This window comes from Clarias gariepinus, chromosome 9 (assembly GCF_024256425.1).
Source record: "Clarias gariepinus isolate MV-2021 ecotype Netherlands chromosome 9, CGAR_prim_01v2, whole genome shotgun sequence".
Lineage (NCBI taxonomy): Eukaryota > Metazoa > Chordata > Actinopteri > Siluriformes > Clariidae > Clarias > Clarias gariepinus.
In genome coordinates this window covers 35,052,100-35,068,175 of record NC_071108.1, presented here as the reverse complement: position 1 = coordinate 35,068,175, position 16,076 = coordinate 35,052,100, and the positions used below count along the sequence as shown (strand labels likewise).

Here is a 16,076-nt window from a genome sequence, read left to right as displayed (position 1 = left end):
AAAAAAGTAGGAAAACGATGTGTCCATGACTGAAGTTTTCCTCCTCCACATCACTTTTTAAGGACTGTTTAAACACACATACAGAATGTAAAAAAAGATTATGAGTGATGGAGCAGATGGGACAGTTAATTTAAGATGGCTACCAGGTCAGATCTCTTTATATCTCCAGTGTAATATTAAATATTCTGTCGTCAGAATGTTAAACCGACTTTTTGATTCGTATTACCGAAAGAGGAAGTTTTCTACAATTTGAAAATCGTTAGATTTATATATTTTTTAATTTTATGAAAATGTACTTCATTAAGGTCTAATTATAAGCACTGAGAAAAAAATTTGTAAAGCCATCAGGGGATCTCTGTAGTTAGCAAAAGATCCTGAGGCTCCTCATCCTCCGAAACATCATTCTCATGTTCCACAACATTTGAGGCCAGTTGTGGTAATGAGAACTTTTTTACAGAAGGAAAACCCCAGCAAAAAAAAAAACACCCTACAGTGTTAGATTCATCATCTCTCTCCACCTGTCCCTATCATTTGCATCCTCTCCACCTGTCCCCTGTCTTCATATCCTCATTTATTACATCCATATACCCCCTCTTTGTCTCCTGCCCGGCAGCTCCATGTCCAACATTTTCCTACCAATATACTCACTCTCCCTCCTCTAAACATGTCCAAACCATCTTAATCTGGCCTCCATAACTTTGTCCCCCAAACGTCCAACATAAGCTGTCCCTCTGATGTACTTGTTTCTAATCCTGTCCAGCCGTGTTACTCCTAAAGAAAACTGCAACATTTTCAGCTTTGACTTCTGTCTCTTCCTCAGTGTCACTGTCTCTAAAACACACAGCACTGTCTTGTACATCTTCCCCTTGATTCTTGCTGATATTTTTCTATAACACAGAACTCCCGACACCTTTCTCCATCCATTCCAACCTGCCTGCATTAACTTGATAAAAAAACGAGCTCTTGATATACAAATAGTGCGCATGCACTTTGTCTGCCGAGCGTCACGTGATAACAACTAAGCCAATGGTTTTTCTTGCTCACATGCTCTGGACGCATCACATCCGTGACGTTGGACGTGCAACTAACGATTATTTTAATAATCGATTAGTCTGTCGATTATTTTTCCGATTAATCGGATAAACAACAGAAAACTGAGAAAATAGTTCCTTTCCAACCCTTTATTCAAAACAGAACTAAAATCTTTAGAAAGTGCACAAACATGTTGCTCCTTAAACTGTTATAGTAATTATTAAGAAAAATAAAAATGGACTAACACAAAAAACATAGACATGTATGCTTTACATCTGCCAAATATATACAGTGGAACCTTGGATTACGAGCATAATTCGTTCCGGTGTTATGCGCTAACATGTCCCTCTGCCATGGATTGCCCCACCTACATAATCGCTATCAAATATTATATTAGAATATAAATTCATAGGTTTATTATCATCAAATGTGATATTACTATTATAATAAACTCTAGGCATGTGACAGCTGTCAAGACCATGAATACAAATTCTTGTATAATGTTTATTTTGTGGCACATTTATTTTTCAGGGCTTTGTCAAATAAACATTTATATATAACAAAAATAAATATTGTTTATGATGAAAAATTAGACGAAACTAATTTATTATAAAATAAACACCTAGCGTCTCTTACTGGTATAATTAACATCCGTGTAAAACATTTTATTTTGTGTCTGTATGCGTGTGTATACAGTGCGCGTGTACAGCAAAACACGCATATAGACAAGTCTCATAAGAGACGTTAAAAATCTATTTTCTCTCTCTGCTCAAGACTTAGCCTGCTGTGTGTGTGTAACAACACCTGCACAGGATGGGTACATCCGAATATCACACGTGCGTGACAGGTACAGGATGGCCACAACAACTGCCCGAGTCACACCAGGAACACACAATCCCTCCATCAGTGCTCAGACTGTCCGCAATAGGCAGTCCATGAGGAGGAGATGCACTGCAGTACTTCAAGCAGCTGGTGGCCACACCAGATACTGACTGGTACTTTTGATTTTGAGCCTCCCTTTATTCAGGGAAACATTGGGACACATTTTTAGTTTATGTCTTATGGTGTTGACTCTTTTAGTGTTCATACAAATATTAATTTAATAAATGAACGAGGTCTAGATAGGTCTTTTCCCAAGAAATAATGATAACAGAAACACTGCCTTATCAGGAGCGACACACGATTGAGTGACACACTAATTGAATCACTGCTGTAAAGTAAAAATAAAACAAATGAACCTGAACTTTATCTTTAAAAAGAATCGTGACAAAGTAGTGTTTCTGAGTTTTTTTTATTATTCAATGACGCGCACACAGACACAAAGAGCAGCTGATACAGAGAGAGAAAATAGATCTTTAACGTTTCTAATGAGACTTTCTTTTGCTTTACACACACGCTTACAAACACAAAATAAAATGTGTTTTACACACACACACACACACACACACACACACATACATACATATATATATATATTACACATATACACACACATACCAGGTGGTGGCCATAAAAGAAATGCACCAGAACACCCAGTGCACCACAGCCCAAGGCCGCCAACCCGGCCTCCAAACTCCCTTAATACTGACCCGATCAATCCACATGGGATTCACCGGACAAATAAGTCCTATTCTACAACCCACAGCACCAAAAGGATCCACTGCTAAAGTCCTGATATCAGACACCACAACACCACCAGAGGCCCAGCAGAGCCACATCACAAGGAGCCAGAGCTGTCCAGGTAACACGAATACTGGGCTTAATGTTAGGGTGGATCAGTGTATCTGACTAAACTACACTCCCCAAAATCAGTCAATTAATCAATAAATCAATAAGAGATTTTCTATTTATTACATGGTACCCATTACAATCTATTACCAACATTTTACTTTGCTGAAAATAAATACTGTTAGAGCATCTGAATATTAAATTAATGTAATTAACTATAAATTAATTTAATTAATGTAAAATGATTTGAACCAAACTTCATAATAATATATTTCATATTTTCGCTTAGCTTCATACATTTACACCACACTCTACATCTGCTAAGACAACACCAATGTGTATGACACACACACACACACACACCCCTCATGGAAACTCACCCTGCTCCCTGCTGTCTTCCAATTCAGGCCCTTTATGATCAGACTTTGTAACAGTTTCTTCCCACAAGCCATCAGACTTTTCAACATCCAGGCACTGGACTGACATCCCCATCACACACACACACACACACACACACACACACACACACACACACACACACAGCAATGTTACACATACTGTATGATTCTTAAAATACTGCTTGACTGTAAATATATTATTATACTGTACTGTGACCGCCTGCATTACTGCAGATAATCAACAAGTTACTGTTACATTTAGTGTTTTTATTATATCATCACAACATCCTTTACACGTTTTTCACTCCTGAAACCCCCGTGCAAGTGTGGGTAGTAAGTGTTGGTTTATGGAGCTCCACAGTTCTTAGTATTGCTGCTATACTGTATATGGTAAACGACAATAAAAACAACCTGACTTGAACCTCAAAAGATCTACATTGTTCATCTGTTTAAATAGAATATAATTTTTTAAATCTTATTTAAATAGATATCTAAACAAGGCAAATAATAAACAGTTTTTCTTCCTGGGGATGATAAAATATGTGTTCGGGATGATCAGAGATGTTCCCTCGGATGGCTCAAGAACGAAAGTCACTTTTGTATTTCTACAGTCTGTGTTTGAGTACGTTTATCGTCTATTCTGTACACAGGTGCATTTCACAGAGAAAAACATGACAGAAATAAAAAAAAAAGTCTGTGTGTGTGAGTAAGAGAGAAAGATAGCATGTGCAGGACTGCAGTGATAAAGAGAGTAGAGAATAAAACACTGTGGATAACGGAGCACCTGAGAAACGTGAGAAGATAAATCGTGACATCACTGCACACAACAAGCGTAGTAGTATATGTGCACAACCCAGATCTCGAGAGCATGCATTTTAGTGTTTTGGTTTTGAAATGCATGGTTGTGCAATTTGTGCCACAATGTTGTGTGCTTGTGACGTCACCGAACGCGCCAAACACGGCAGTAACATGCACACATAACCAGATCTCTATGTCGTACACCGTGATGACGTCTTGTGCATGAAAGGACACGCAATGTTTTTTAATGTTTTTTTTTGGTAACATATATATACACTACCGTTCTAAAGTTTGGGGTCACTTGCAAATTTCTTTGTTTTTGTTTAGTGATTTATTTTCTACTTAATGCATTTTTTGGACGCCTTCAGCATTCCTTTACAATGTAGAAAGAAATAAAAATCAGGAACCATCATGGAGTTAGAAAGTGACCCCAAACTTTTGAATTGTAGTGTACACAACTTGCACATGTGCACTGCGGGGGCGAAACGATATCACAGGAACATGTTGGAGGTTTAGCTATCAAGATGAAAAGTCTCTAATTTTGAATCCAAAAAGATTTATTACACTTTATTGGTTATGATATTATTGCCACTGAATTTGAGATGTAAAGGGGATCACTGATGCTCCCAACTGTCTTAAAGAGTTAAACATCTTCAAAAACACCCGAACAAACAAGAGAGAACTTATACAAAGGAACAGGAACTCTCAGCATAGCTTTAGCATAGCATTAGCATAAGCATAACTGGCTCAGTGATTAAACTATGAGCAGAAGCACATGTCCTCAACACATGAGACGTGAAACAAACGTAACTGACAATCACTGTGACCCAAACTAGACCAGAGAACTAGACTGGGATATAATCAGAATTCAGCTAGAGTACTGTGATAACAACGAAAACATGTGACCTCTGACCTATAGTGCATAGTAGGAGCAGTAGTTTAGCAACTATATCATTATTATAATGGGATGATCATTCTTGGTGCAGAGGCCCAGATCCATTATCTATAGCACTTATCCTGAGCAGGGACACAGGGGGTCTGGAGGGAACTCAGGACACAGGGTGGGGTACACTACACGACAATAGGGTGCCAACCTCTCACAGGGCACAATCTCTCGTTCTCACACACACACACAAACACACACACACACACACACACACACACACAATGAGCAATTTGAGAATGCCAGTCAGCCCACCCTACATGTTTTTGGACTGTGGAGGGAAACTGGAGAACCCGGAGAAACCCAACCAGCCATACAAACTCCACACACACAGACCGAACCCAGAACCTGCAGGTGTGAGGTGACATAAGAAAGTGAAGTATGATGAAGTGTGAATCTGAGGTGAGACTCTGCCAGACACAGCTGACTCACAGAGAGAGAGAAAATCTGATTGGAGGATTTATTCTGTACTCACTGTTCTCTCTGTCTCTATTACTGTGTGTGTGTGTGTGTGTGTGTGAAGTCAGTGACAGGAGGATTCATCAGAGCTGCTCAGTTACTCACACACACTTCAGGATGAAGTTGTTTCTGCTCTTTTTCACACTAATGTATGTGACGGATACAGAGGCAGAGTGTAAGTCTCATACACTTTATTTATTTATACACTATAAAATTACAGTTTATAGAGTTTTTTCTCCCCAAAGGTTTGGTATGTGGAGGAGTGTTTTATATATTTTATTTTATTGGGGGGTTATAATTTGCAGCTCTGTTCAATTGAAATAAAATAAAGTTCATTTTGTCAGACTTTAATTGTTTTTCTTAATAAAACTAATTTGAATAACAGGAATTTGAAGTTACATATCTGTCTGTCTGTGTGTGTGTGTGTGTGTGTGTGTGTGTTTACAGCCAAACACAGTGATATAGTTGTGGTTGCATGCTCAGACACGGATAAGGAGTATATGATGGAAATTGAACAAGAGGAGTATTATCACTCAGACTTTGTAAAGCAGCAGATAGTGAAGATGCTCCCGCCGTTCGGGGATTCGATCAGTCCTCCTGATGGAGAGTACGGGCGCAGTCTGACAAACACTGAAATCTGCAAGAACAACTTGGGAGTGTTGAAAACAGAATATAAGGACCGAGAACAACCTAAAGGTGAGTGTGTGAGTTTACTGAGGGAGGAATTTTACATGTAACTCTAAACATATTTAATCTTGTGACTTTATGTTTGACTGACTGGAATTTATAGAGTGAAATAAAAAGCGGTGTGCGCGTGCGTGCCGCTGTGTGTGTGTGTGTGTGTGTGTGTGTGTACATCCCTCAGGGAACTGGTTCCAGGATCATCATAATATTTACATTTACATTAGATTACACTATAGTACTAATATTTTAACTCTATATTGTGTCTGATTATGTTCTTACCTGTGTATCTGATAGACCGCCTTTAACCCTGAACACCGGGGGCTGATGGGAAATGTAGTCCATAGTCCCGGTCAGCGCTGTGTGCTGGTTAATAATTACATATACTTTTGTAATATCTTGTGACTGAGGAACGAGCGATGGAAATCTGGATTTATGAGATCTGGAGCTTCACTTGAACTTGTGTTTTTCCTCTTAAGTTTCCTCACTCGCTTCTCCCTGTAAGGACGATTTCATGACTCTCCTTAGTAATTAGCGCCCCCTGCTGACACTCTGAAAACCTCCTGCCTGTAGCTCTTATTTTACCACCAGCTACAATTTGCTTAGCAGTGAACACTGGTGGATCAGTGGTGGGTGTTTCCCTGCCGTGTGAAAGGCCCTGGTTTGATTCCCAGCCAACAATAAGCCCGGATAAAATGTGAGGGTTGCGTCAGGAAGGGCATCTGGTGTAAAACCTGAGCCAGCTTGGATGTGCGGATCAAATGGTCTGTAGACCCCTTGCTGGGGGCAGCCGAAAGACCAACAACAACAGCAATTCGCTTAACAATGTTGACTTTACAACAATTTCAAGTAGTTTATGAATGGTAACTACAGTGGTGTGAAAAACTATTTGCCCCCTTCCTGATTTCTTATTCTTTTGCATGTTTGTCACACTTAAATGTTTCTGATCATCAAAAACCGTTAACTATTAGTCAAAGATAACATATTTGAACACAAAATGCAGTTTTTTAAATGAAGGTTTACGTTATTAAGGGAGAAAAAAAACCTCCAAATCTACATGGCCCTGTGTGAAAAAGTGATTGCCCCCCTTGTTAAAAAAAAAATTAACTGTGGTTTATCACACCTGAGTGCAATTTCTGTAGTCACCCCCCAGGCCTGATTACTGCCACACCTGTTTCAATCAAGAAATCACTTAAATAGGAGCTACCTGACACAGAGAAGTAGACCAAAAGCACCTCAAAAGCTAGAGATCATGGCAAGATCCAAAGAAATTCAGGAACAAATGAGAACAAAAGTTATTGAGATCTATCAGTCTGGTAAAGGTTATAAAGCCATTTCTAAAGCTTTGGGACTCCAGCGAACCACAGTGAGACTGGGCAAAAACGGCCTGCATGGCAGATTTCCAAGGCGCAAGCCACTTTTAAGCAAAAAGAACATTAAGGCTCGTCTCAATTTTGCTAAAAAACATCTCAATGATTGCCAAGACTTTTGGGAAAATACCTTGTGGACCGACGAGACAAAAGTTGAACTTTTTGGAAGGTGCGTGTCCCGTTACATCTGGCGTAAAAGTAACACAGCATTTCAGAAAAAGAACATCATACCAACAGTAAAATATGGTGGTGGTAGTGTGATGGTCTGGGGTTGTTTTGCTGCTTCAGGACCTGGAAGGCTTGCTGTGATAGATGGAACCATGAATTCTACTGTCTACCAAAAAATCCTGAAGGAGAATGTCCGGCCATCTGTTCGTCACATCAAGCTGAAGTGATCTTGGGTGCTGCAGCAGGACAATGACCCAAAACACACCAGCAAATCCACCTCTGAATGGCTGAAGAAAAACAAAATGAAGACTTTGGAGTGGCCTAGTCAAAGTCCTGACCTGAATCCTATTGAGATGTTGTGGCATGACCTTAAAAAGGCGGTTCATGCTAGAAAACCCTCAAATAAAGCTGAATTACAACAATTCTGCAAAGATGAGTGGGCCAAAATTCCTCCAGAGCGCTGTAAAAGACTCGATGCAAGTTATCGCAAACGCTTGATTGCAGTTATTGCTGCTAAGGGTGGCCCAACCAGTTATTAGGTTCAGGGGGCAATTACTTTTTCACACAGGGCCATGTAGGTTTGGATTTTTTTTTCTCCCTAAATAATAAAAACCATCATTTAAAAACTGCATTTTGTGTTTACTTGTGTTATCTTTGACTAATAGTTAAATGTGTTTGATAATCAGAAACATTTTGTGTGACAAACATGCAAAAGAATAAGAAATCAGGAAGGGGGCAAATAGTTTTTTCACACCACTGTAAATTAAATCGTGAATGTGTGTGTATATTTATTAATTATATTGGTGAAAATTTAAGACCTTACATTATTATAATTATTATAATTTAAGACCTTGGATTATTGAATGTGTGAAAAATATTTTTCTCCATTATTCTGTTTATTATTATTATTATTATTACTACTACTAAATGTATTCATTCTGACATTGGTCAAACTTCATTAAACACTGGAATGATAAAATCTTCCATGTGAACTCCATATAAAGCAGCACAGTGTGGAAGTAGTCAGCGCTGTCTCCTTGCACCTCCTGGGTTGAGGGTTCGATTCAGGTCTCTGTGCATGGAGTTTGCACGTTCTCCCCGTGCTTAGTGGGTTTCCTCTGGGTTCTCCAGTTTTCTCCCAAAGTCCAAAGATCTGTAGATTAGGCTAATTGGCGTTCCCAAATTGCCTGTAGTGTGTTAATGTTGAGTGGAGGTCCTAAAAATGTTGTAAAAACGTGAATAAATACAATGTTCACCACGGGCCTCCACAGTCTCTACTTGGACTACAGAGGTTCCTAGATGGATGAAAGGATGGAGCACTGTATGGACAGGGCTGAAAAAAAATTAATAAATTAAAAAAAATATTTCCACTTCTGAAAACATATATTTTTCTTTATTTTAAAAAGCCATTCTATAGTCCAAGGTTATCAATTTTACTAGTAATAGAGGAAATTATAGAGATTAAAGAAATTGCAAATGATCTCATTGCTTTAGAATAACAGTGCCATATGTGTTTTATATTTGCCCACAGATGTTCCACAAAACTCCATCTATCCCCGGGATGTTGTGAATGTGGGGACACAGAACACACTCATCTGTCACTCAATGCGTTTCTTCCCTCCTCCTGTCCGAGTGCGCTGGACCAAAAACGGTGAAGATGTGACTGATAAATCCTCACTCAGTCAGTACTACCCGAATGAAGACCACACGTTCAACCAATTCTCCCACCTGGCCTTCACTCCACAGGAAGGAGACGTTTACACCTGCACAGTGGAGCACAAGTCGCTGCAGCCGTCTGACACCAAGACATGGGGTGAGACAGAGGGTTTAATTACTGCTGTCTTTAGAGGAACCTGGCAAAAATACTAACTAAATAAAGGCATGTAAACAGAAATATTACACTGTGTGTGTGTGTGTGTGTGTGTGTGTGTGTGTAGAGGTGAACGTTAAGCTTCCCAGTGTGGGTCCAGCTGTGTTCTGTGGAGTGGGTCTGGCTGTAGGACTGCTCGGAGTCGCTACTGGAACTTTCTTCCTCGTCAAAGGAAACCAGTGTAACTGACGCTTCAGGTAAACTTACTGAATTCACTTTAATTACTTACTAAATATTATGTTTATATAAAGTGATATATAATGTTCCTAACGACCCTTTATTTCTCCTTTCAGGTGAAAGAGTTACAGGGCAGATGTATTTTGGATATTTACTTTTAGGTTCCTTTGAAGAAGTCTTCTTTCAAGTTTTCTCCAGCCACTTACAGACATGCTAATGATTTTTTTCTGTCTTTGTAAAGATAAAAATTTTTTCTTGATTTAATGTACAATTCTGTTTATAAAGCAGAAGCATTATGTGCTTTTGAGATCGGAGTGAATAAAATTCACAGACTGAACAAAAACACTCTCAGTGCTTTCATGCTTTTATTCTGGTTAAAATAATCTGAAGTGTAATACTCATAGACTTGGCTTAAGTTTATATTTTTAATGTAAAGAACAAGCTTATTAAACTTATTCAGTATGAATATATGATTACAGAAACAGAAGTCATTTAACATTTTATTATTGTTAGTTTTCATGGATATATTTTTGTAATCGATATCTGAAATAATCATAATGTCAGTCTGTAGTGATATTTTATAGTGTAATATAAAATAAAGTTACTATAAAAAAATAGAAATACATCACAATTTTTTTTCATGAAACCTTTAAAGGGTTAAAGTAGGGGCAGGGGTATCTCTGGGGTTAAGGCATTGGACCACTGATTAGATCGAATTGGTCTAAACCCCACCACTGTCAAGTTGCTGCTGTTGGGCCCTTGGCCAAGGCCCTCATCTGTATAATTTGATTAAAAACATAAGTTGATCTGAATAAGGGTGTCTGCCAAATTATGTAATTTAGAGACTTTATACTTTTTCCCAAAACAGATAACTAAACCACTGCAGTGATGAAGCAGTGTGGTATGACATGGTCTGAAAAAACTTGTTGTACTGATGATTAGTTTATTAGATTAGACGATTATTTTACAGTTACTGTTTTTATCATTTTTGTTTGTTTGTACAGAGGCTCATAAACATATTTCGACATTGAAGCCACACATTCAAATGTATTAATTCTACTGCATTAGTAAAACAACCTGCTGAACCAAGTGTCAATTATTTTAAAGATACCACAAGTGAACCTTTCAGGGAAAACATCCCCTTTCAATTTTTTATGTTTAAAACTTATGCAAATAATAGACATATAATCCCCAAGGATGTTAAACTATTTTATTAAAATACTAAAACAAATTTTTATTAAAACTGTAATCCACTACTGGGTGTTTGGGAATTGGTGCCTCAGTGGTAAGTTTCTTGCCTGCCTGACACCTGGGTTCGATTCCCAGTCAGTGCAAAAACCCCAGCCGTTCCCAAGCCTGGATAAAATGGGAGGGTTGCATCAAGGATATCCAGTGTAAAAGCCTGTGCCAAGTTGATGAGTGTCCACTGTGTCCACTGTGAAGACCCCTCAATAATGACTAGACATGTTGTCCATAAAATTAGACAAAAGCTACCTAGACACCCAGTAGTGGATTATAGTTACAGTGTTTTAATAAAATAGGTTACCATCCTTTTTCAGGAGAACTTATGGACGTTAAGTTCTTTAATGGTTGTGAGGAAAGATTTCAACCAAACTTTCAGCTAATTCACACCAGAGTATCAATAATCTGCTCATTTATTATTTTTACAGTAAACAACAGTTGGTTTGATGGTTTTTAATGCAGTGAAATCTATTTTTGTAAATGTGACTTAAACATTCAGGTACTGTTGGGGGCCGAGTGCTGGCTGTGTTTTTACTTGTCAGGTCTCTCACTCACTCATCATCTATACTGTACCAAATTTATCCTGTATACAGGGTTGCAGGGACCTGGAGTCTGTCCCAGGAGACTTAGGGCATGAGGTGGTGTACACCCTGGACAGGGTGCCAATCCATTGCTAGGCACACACATACACACTCACACACTCATTTACACACTATGGGCAATTTAGGAGTGTGGGAGGAAACCCACCAAGCACGGGGAGAAGATGGAATCAAACCAGTTCCCTGGACAGTGCCAACGACTAAGACACTGTAGCGCCTGATCTTGTGATCTGAAGGTCTTAAATTTATATCTACAACTTAAGATAAATATAGGGCAGTTATCAGTGTTCTGCATATAACTATACAGATGCAGGCATTCTGCAAGTCATGGTTTAACATCCTGAGATGTTTTTCTGCTCATGGCAGTTGTACAGGGTGGTTATTTAAGTTACTGTAGTCTTCCAGCTGTTTGAAGAGAAAGAGTTTGGCCAGTCTCATCTTGGTTTTCTTATTAGGTTTTTTTTTTTTTTTTTACATTCATTAATAATGCTGTTAAAAACAGATTTGTTATAAAATACTATGCTGTTAATAATCTACTATCAGGGCAGCAGCACTGCTGATCTACACATTTTGTTTTACTTCACATTAGTGTAGTGTAAAGGAAGTACTTGGAGATGTAAAATAAACTAAAATAAGTTCAGTAACTCTTCTCTCCTATAATGTAATTAAATTGTGACAGTAATGTTAGACTGTACTGACTGTATGGGCAGATAAACAGTATTGGTTTAACTTCTGCCTGGCAACATGTGACTGTGTGTGTGTGTAGTACAGGATTGGTGTGTGTGATCAGAAGCGTGTGTTTGAGTAGAGTGTGTTCACACACTCTCTCCTCACTGAGTGAACACTGTGTGTGTGTGAGACACGATGGGGAAACTCGTGAACCTTCTTCTCCTCGTCCTGCTGGGAGTTTACAGTACAGTGGGTGAGTAGAGTGTGAACAGGCTTTACTGTAAAGTTTACACTCAGAACTCTAATGGGTTTAAAACTAAAGTTATGTTTCATGTTCACTCATCATGAGCGCTTTAAGAACAGATCAGTGATGCTGTGGTGTAAATAATGTTCAACATTCTGTTTATTAGATGGACAGTTTTGGTGGGCGGAAGTGCAGTGCAGGTACAGCTCTCAGGATCTACATGACATGGAGCACATACTGGAATACATTTACGACAAGATTATGTACCTGCAGTATAACAGCACTCTGGGGAAGTATATAGGATACACTGAGTTAGGCGTCAAAAACGCACAGAGACTGAACAAAGACACCGCACTACTGGCATCACGGAAAGCAGATGTGGACCGTTACTGTAAATATAACACTAAGATTTGGCAAGATCTCATCTTTGGTGAAACGGGTGAGTGAGACAATTTATAACACAAAACTATTCTGAATATAAAATATATTATTTCATGAATATGTTATTAGATTGTTCAATATTTTTATTTAAATATTTAAAATATTTTTACTAATTTAATCACACACACTAGTCTTATAATAAACACACGTGTGTGTGTGTTTCTTCTTCTTCTTCTATTACTTCTTATTATTATAATATATTAAGTGTTTTATTGTATGTTATTGTGATTTGTTCAGTTGAGCCTCAGGTGATGGTTCACTCAGTGAAGAAGTCAGATGGATCACATCCTGCTGTGTTGATGTGCAGCGCTTACAGCTTTTACCCAAAGCTCATTAAAGTCACCTGGATGAGAAACGGACAAGTAATTAAGGGAGGTGTGACGTCCACAGAGGAGATGGCTGATGGAGACTGGTACTATCAGGTCCACTCACATCTGGAGTATAAACCTGAATCTGGAGAGGAGATCTCCTGTGTGGTGGAACACGCCAGCTTCAAACAGCCCATGAGCTATAAGTGGGGTGAGTCTGATCATTTAGATCCACATTTTATATCACAGTCTGCTGTAATACTGTATATTGCAAGTAAACAAGATCACATATACTGATATTTATTCATTATGCATTTAGTTAAGATGACAAAATTTGTAAGTATTTACAAACATGAAGAGTGTATTAATTAAACTGGATACACTGTAAAATCACGTCTCAAAGGCACTGGAAGCGAGTATTTTAAGTGTTTGTGGTTGTGTAATAAAAAAAAAAACCCTTACCTTTACAGATCCCTCCATGTCTGAACCTGATAAGAGTAAGATCGCTATCGGGGCTTCAGGTCTGGTGTTGGGTCTCGTGCTCTCAGCTGCTGGGTTCATCTACTACAGGAAGAAATGCTCAGGTCAGTGGAGTGGCCCTTAAAGCTCAGAGCATTTGAGATATTATTTGTTTTGCTGTACTTTAATAAACACATAAAGGGAAGATCAGGATTGTGCAGAATAGAGTGATGTGTTTTTTTTTCAGCACAAAATTTGCAATCTGATGAACAGAATTTTAGTTAATTTTAACCGACTATATGAACATGACTGAGCAAAAAATAAAAAATGGGTCACATAGGCGACGAAATAGCACAGATACACATGTTTTTATTTTTGTTTTCAGTTGTTTCTATGACCAAAATAATAATAATATGCTCATTTTGAAAGCTCTACATTTTTGTGACGTCATTCCCATATTCCAGTAGTGGTAAAATTTACATTATAAGAGTAATGATAACTTTTGTTCTACCTGACATATCTGAAATATATCTAAAGCCGCCCAGTTAACACACACTGATAAAGCCTTTATATAAGCACATTTATATTATTTATTTAATCATTATTGACCTGTGCTGTGTTGCCGGCAGTATCTGTGAGTTTTAAATCAATCTACACCAATCCATTAAGGACTTTTGTCTAATTTGAGAAATATATAACAATCATGATAATCTTTCCTTGTAGTGATGTTGCTAAATTGTTTTAATCCTTTGTGATTTCTTTTCGACAGGACGCATCCTGGTGCCGACATAAACACTGGTGAATCTCACTGTAGGTTTAAGTTTGATCTGTAATAGCTGTAATGCTGTGTCATTATCATCTGGGTATATCCTGCTTTAACACTGTATGGTTAAACTCACACACTATATTTATTATTTTTTGCAGGTGTTGAAGGGGAACGTGTTTGATGAGGGGGAACACTGGAGGTTTTGCTGACATTGTTTTATCTGTTCCTGCTCTGTAATGAAAAGTCCTTTCTGATCTATTAGGTTTTAATGTGTGCATCGGCCTTTACATTTTGACCAGCTTCATGTAACATAATGATGACAAATAACTGTATGAGGTTTATTGATTATATGCTTTATAATAATCCAGTGGGTCACACAGAAGAGACATTTGACAGACTGAGGAAACCTGCTTTAAAAGATAAACACATTAATGATCACTTTCCAAATAATTCTATACTTGAAGATTTTCATGAATTATTACACAGCCATCATGAATCTTCTTTGCCAAAATAGACTTTCATTATTAAATCTTTAGCGCCCCCTACAGACTGCTTTAGTCTGGATTGTGTTTCCTCTCAGTTATAACTTTACTTTTCTGTTGTTGTATCATCATAGCTTGTTTTTGATTCTGTATGTACACTGTCTCTTATTAAACTTTAGACTTTAAAGTTGTAAAATAAATGGATGTCACTTCTTTTATGGAATACTGTGGACAACTTCAACTTGACAGTTTTTCAACTGAATAACTGATTATACTGTAAAAACAGTTCTTATTTAGGAAAAAACTTGTATTATCGTGGAATAGTTAGTTTTGAATTGTGCAATATTAACATAAAATTAACAAACATAAATAATGATATGCTTTGTTGGCCAGTTCGAAGTCTAGGGTTCGATTCCCACCTCTGGGTCTGTGTGCGTGGAGTTTGCATGTTCTCCCTGTGCTGGGTGGGTTTCCCTTGTTTCCTCCCACAGTCCAAAGACATGCAGATTAGTCTAATTCATGTTTCCAAAAAAGGTAATTTTTTTTCCCCATTATATTCATTCTTGTTTATTGATAGTACGTTTATAAATTTGGCATTAAAAGTAGCAAAGGAATAAGGCAGATTATAAATGAAGCATAGATGGCTTTGATGAAAAAGCAGTCTGTGAGATTAATAAACACTTTTAGTGGCAGCATTTTTAGGTTTTAATAAAAGCCATGTGTGAATATTTACCTAATCCACACAGTATTTAATGAAATAAAAATATATATTTAATGTATTATACGTACTTTCAAGCATTTTTATTGTATTACAAATAGATGAGTAATATACCATGAATATATTCTTATTGTAGCAGTAGCACGCTGTTATACTTCTGGCCAAATCCAAATACTAAAAAGTACACTTTGTGGTCAAGGGGTCACCACAGCAGACCCTCTGATCCGTACACAACGTGGCACAGGTTTTACGGCCTTCATGACACAACTCTCTTATTTTTCTACCCAGGCTTGACACCAGAACTGCATGGAGTGTCTGTGTAGTACAGTATGGTGTGTAGCTCCACCAACAGCAGGGCTCAAACCCAGATCCTCAAATTAACAACTTAGCCACCTGCTCCTTTCCTTTACTGCTCATAAAAATACTTGGTTATATCATGTAGTACACAGTCTTTTACTACTGTAATGCAAATGTTACCAGTACACTAAAAAGGTTTAGGACCTTTTACAAATACTGAATGCATT

At 37.9% G+C, this 16,076-nt stretch overlaps 2 protein-coding genes across 2 annotated transcripts; both read left to right on the top strand.

Moving 5' to 3' along the window:
- The first annotated feature begins 5,836 nt into the window (after window positions 1–5,836).
- On the top strand, window positions 5,837–9,857 carry LOC128530509 (H-2 class II histocompatibility antigen, A-B alpha chain-like). Its single transcript, XM_053504493.1, has 4 exons — window positions 5,837–6,054; window positions 9,109–9,390; window positions 9,515–9,644; window positions 9,741–9,857. The coding sequence occupies exons 1-3, from the start codon at window positions 5,859–5,861 to the stop codon at window positions 9,634–9,636; spliced, it is 600 nt and encodes a 199-aa protein (XP_053360468.1). The 5' UTR covers window positions 5,837–5,858; the 3' UTR covers window positions 9,637–9,644; window positions 9,741–9,857.
- A 2,393-nt stretch (window positions 9,858–12,250) lies between these two features.
- On the top strand, window positions 12,251–15,047 carry LOC128530505 (HLA class II histocompatibility antigen, DR beta 4 chain-like). The gene is made up of 6 exons (XM_053504490.1): window positions 12,251–12,387; window positions 12,545–12,817; window positions 13,057–13,338; window positions 13,598–13,711; window positions 14,356–14,396; window positions 14,511–15,047. Exons 1-5 carry the CDS (start codon window positions 12,330–12,332, stop codon window positions 14,376–14,378), a joined length of 750 nt encoding a protein of 249 aa, XP_053360465.1. The 5' UTR covers window positions 12,251–12,329; the 3' UTR covers window positions 14,379–14,396; window positions 14,511–15,047.
- The last annotated feature ends 1,029 nt before the right edge of the window (window positions 15,048–16,076 follow it).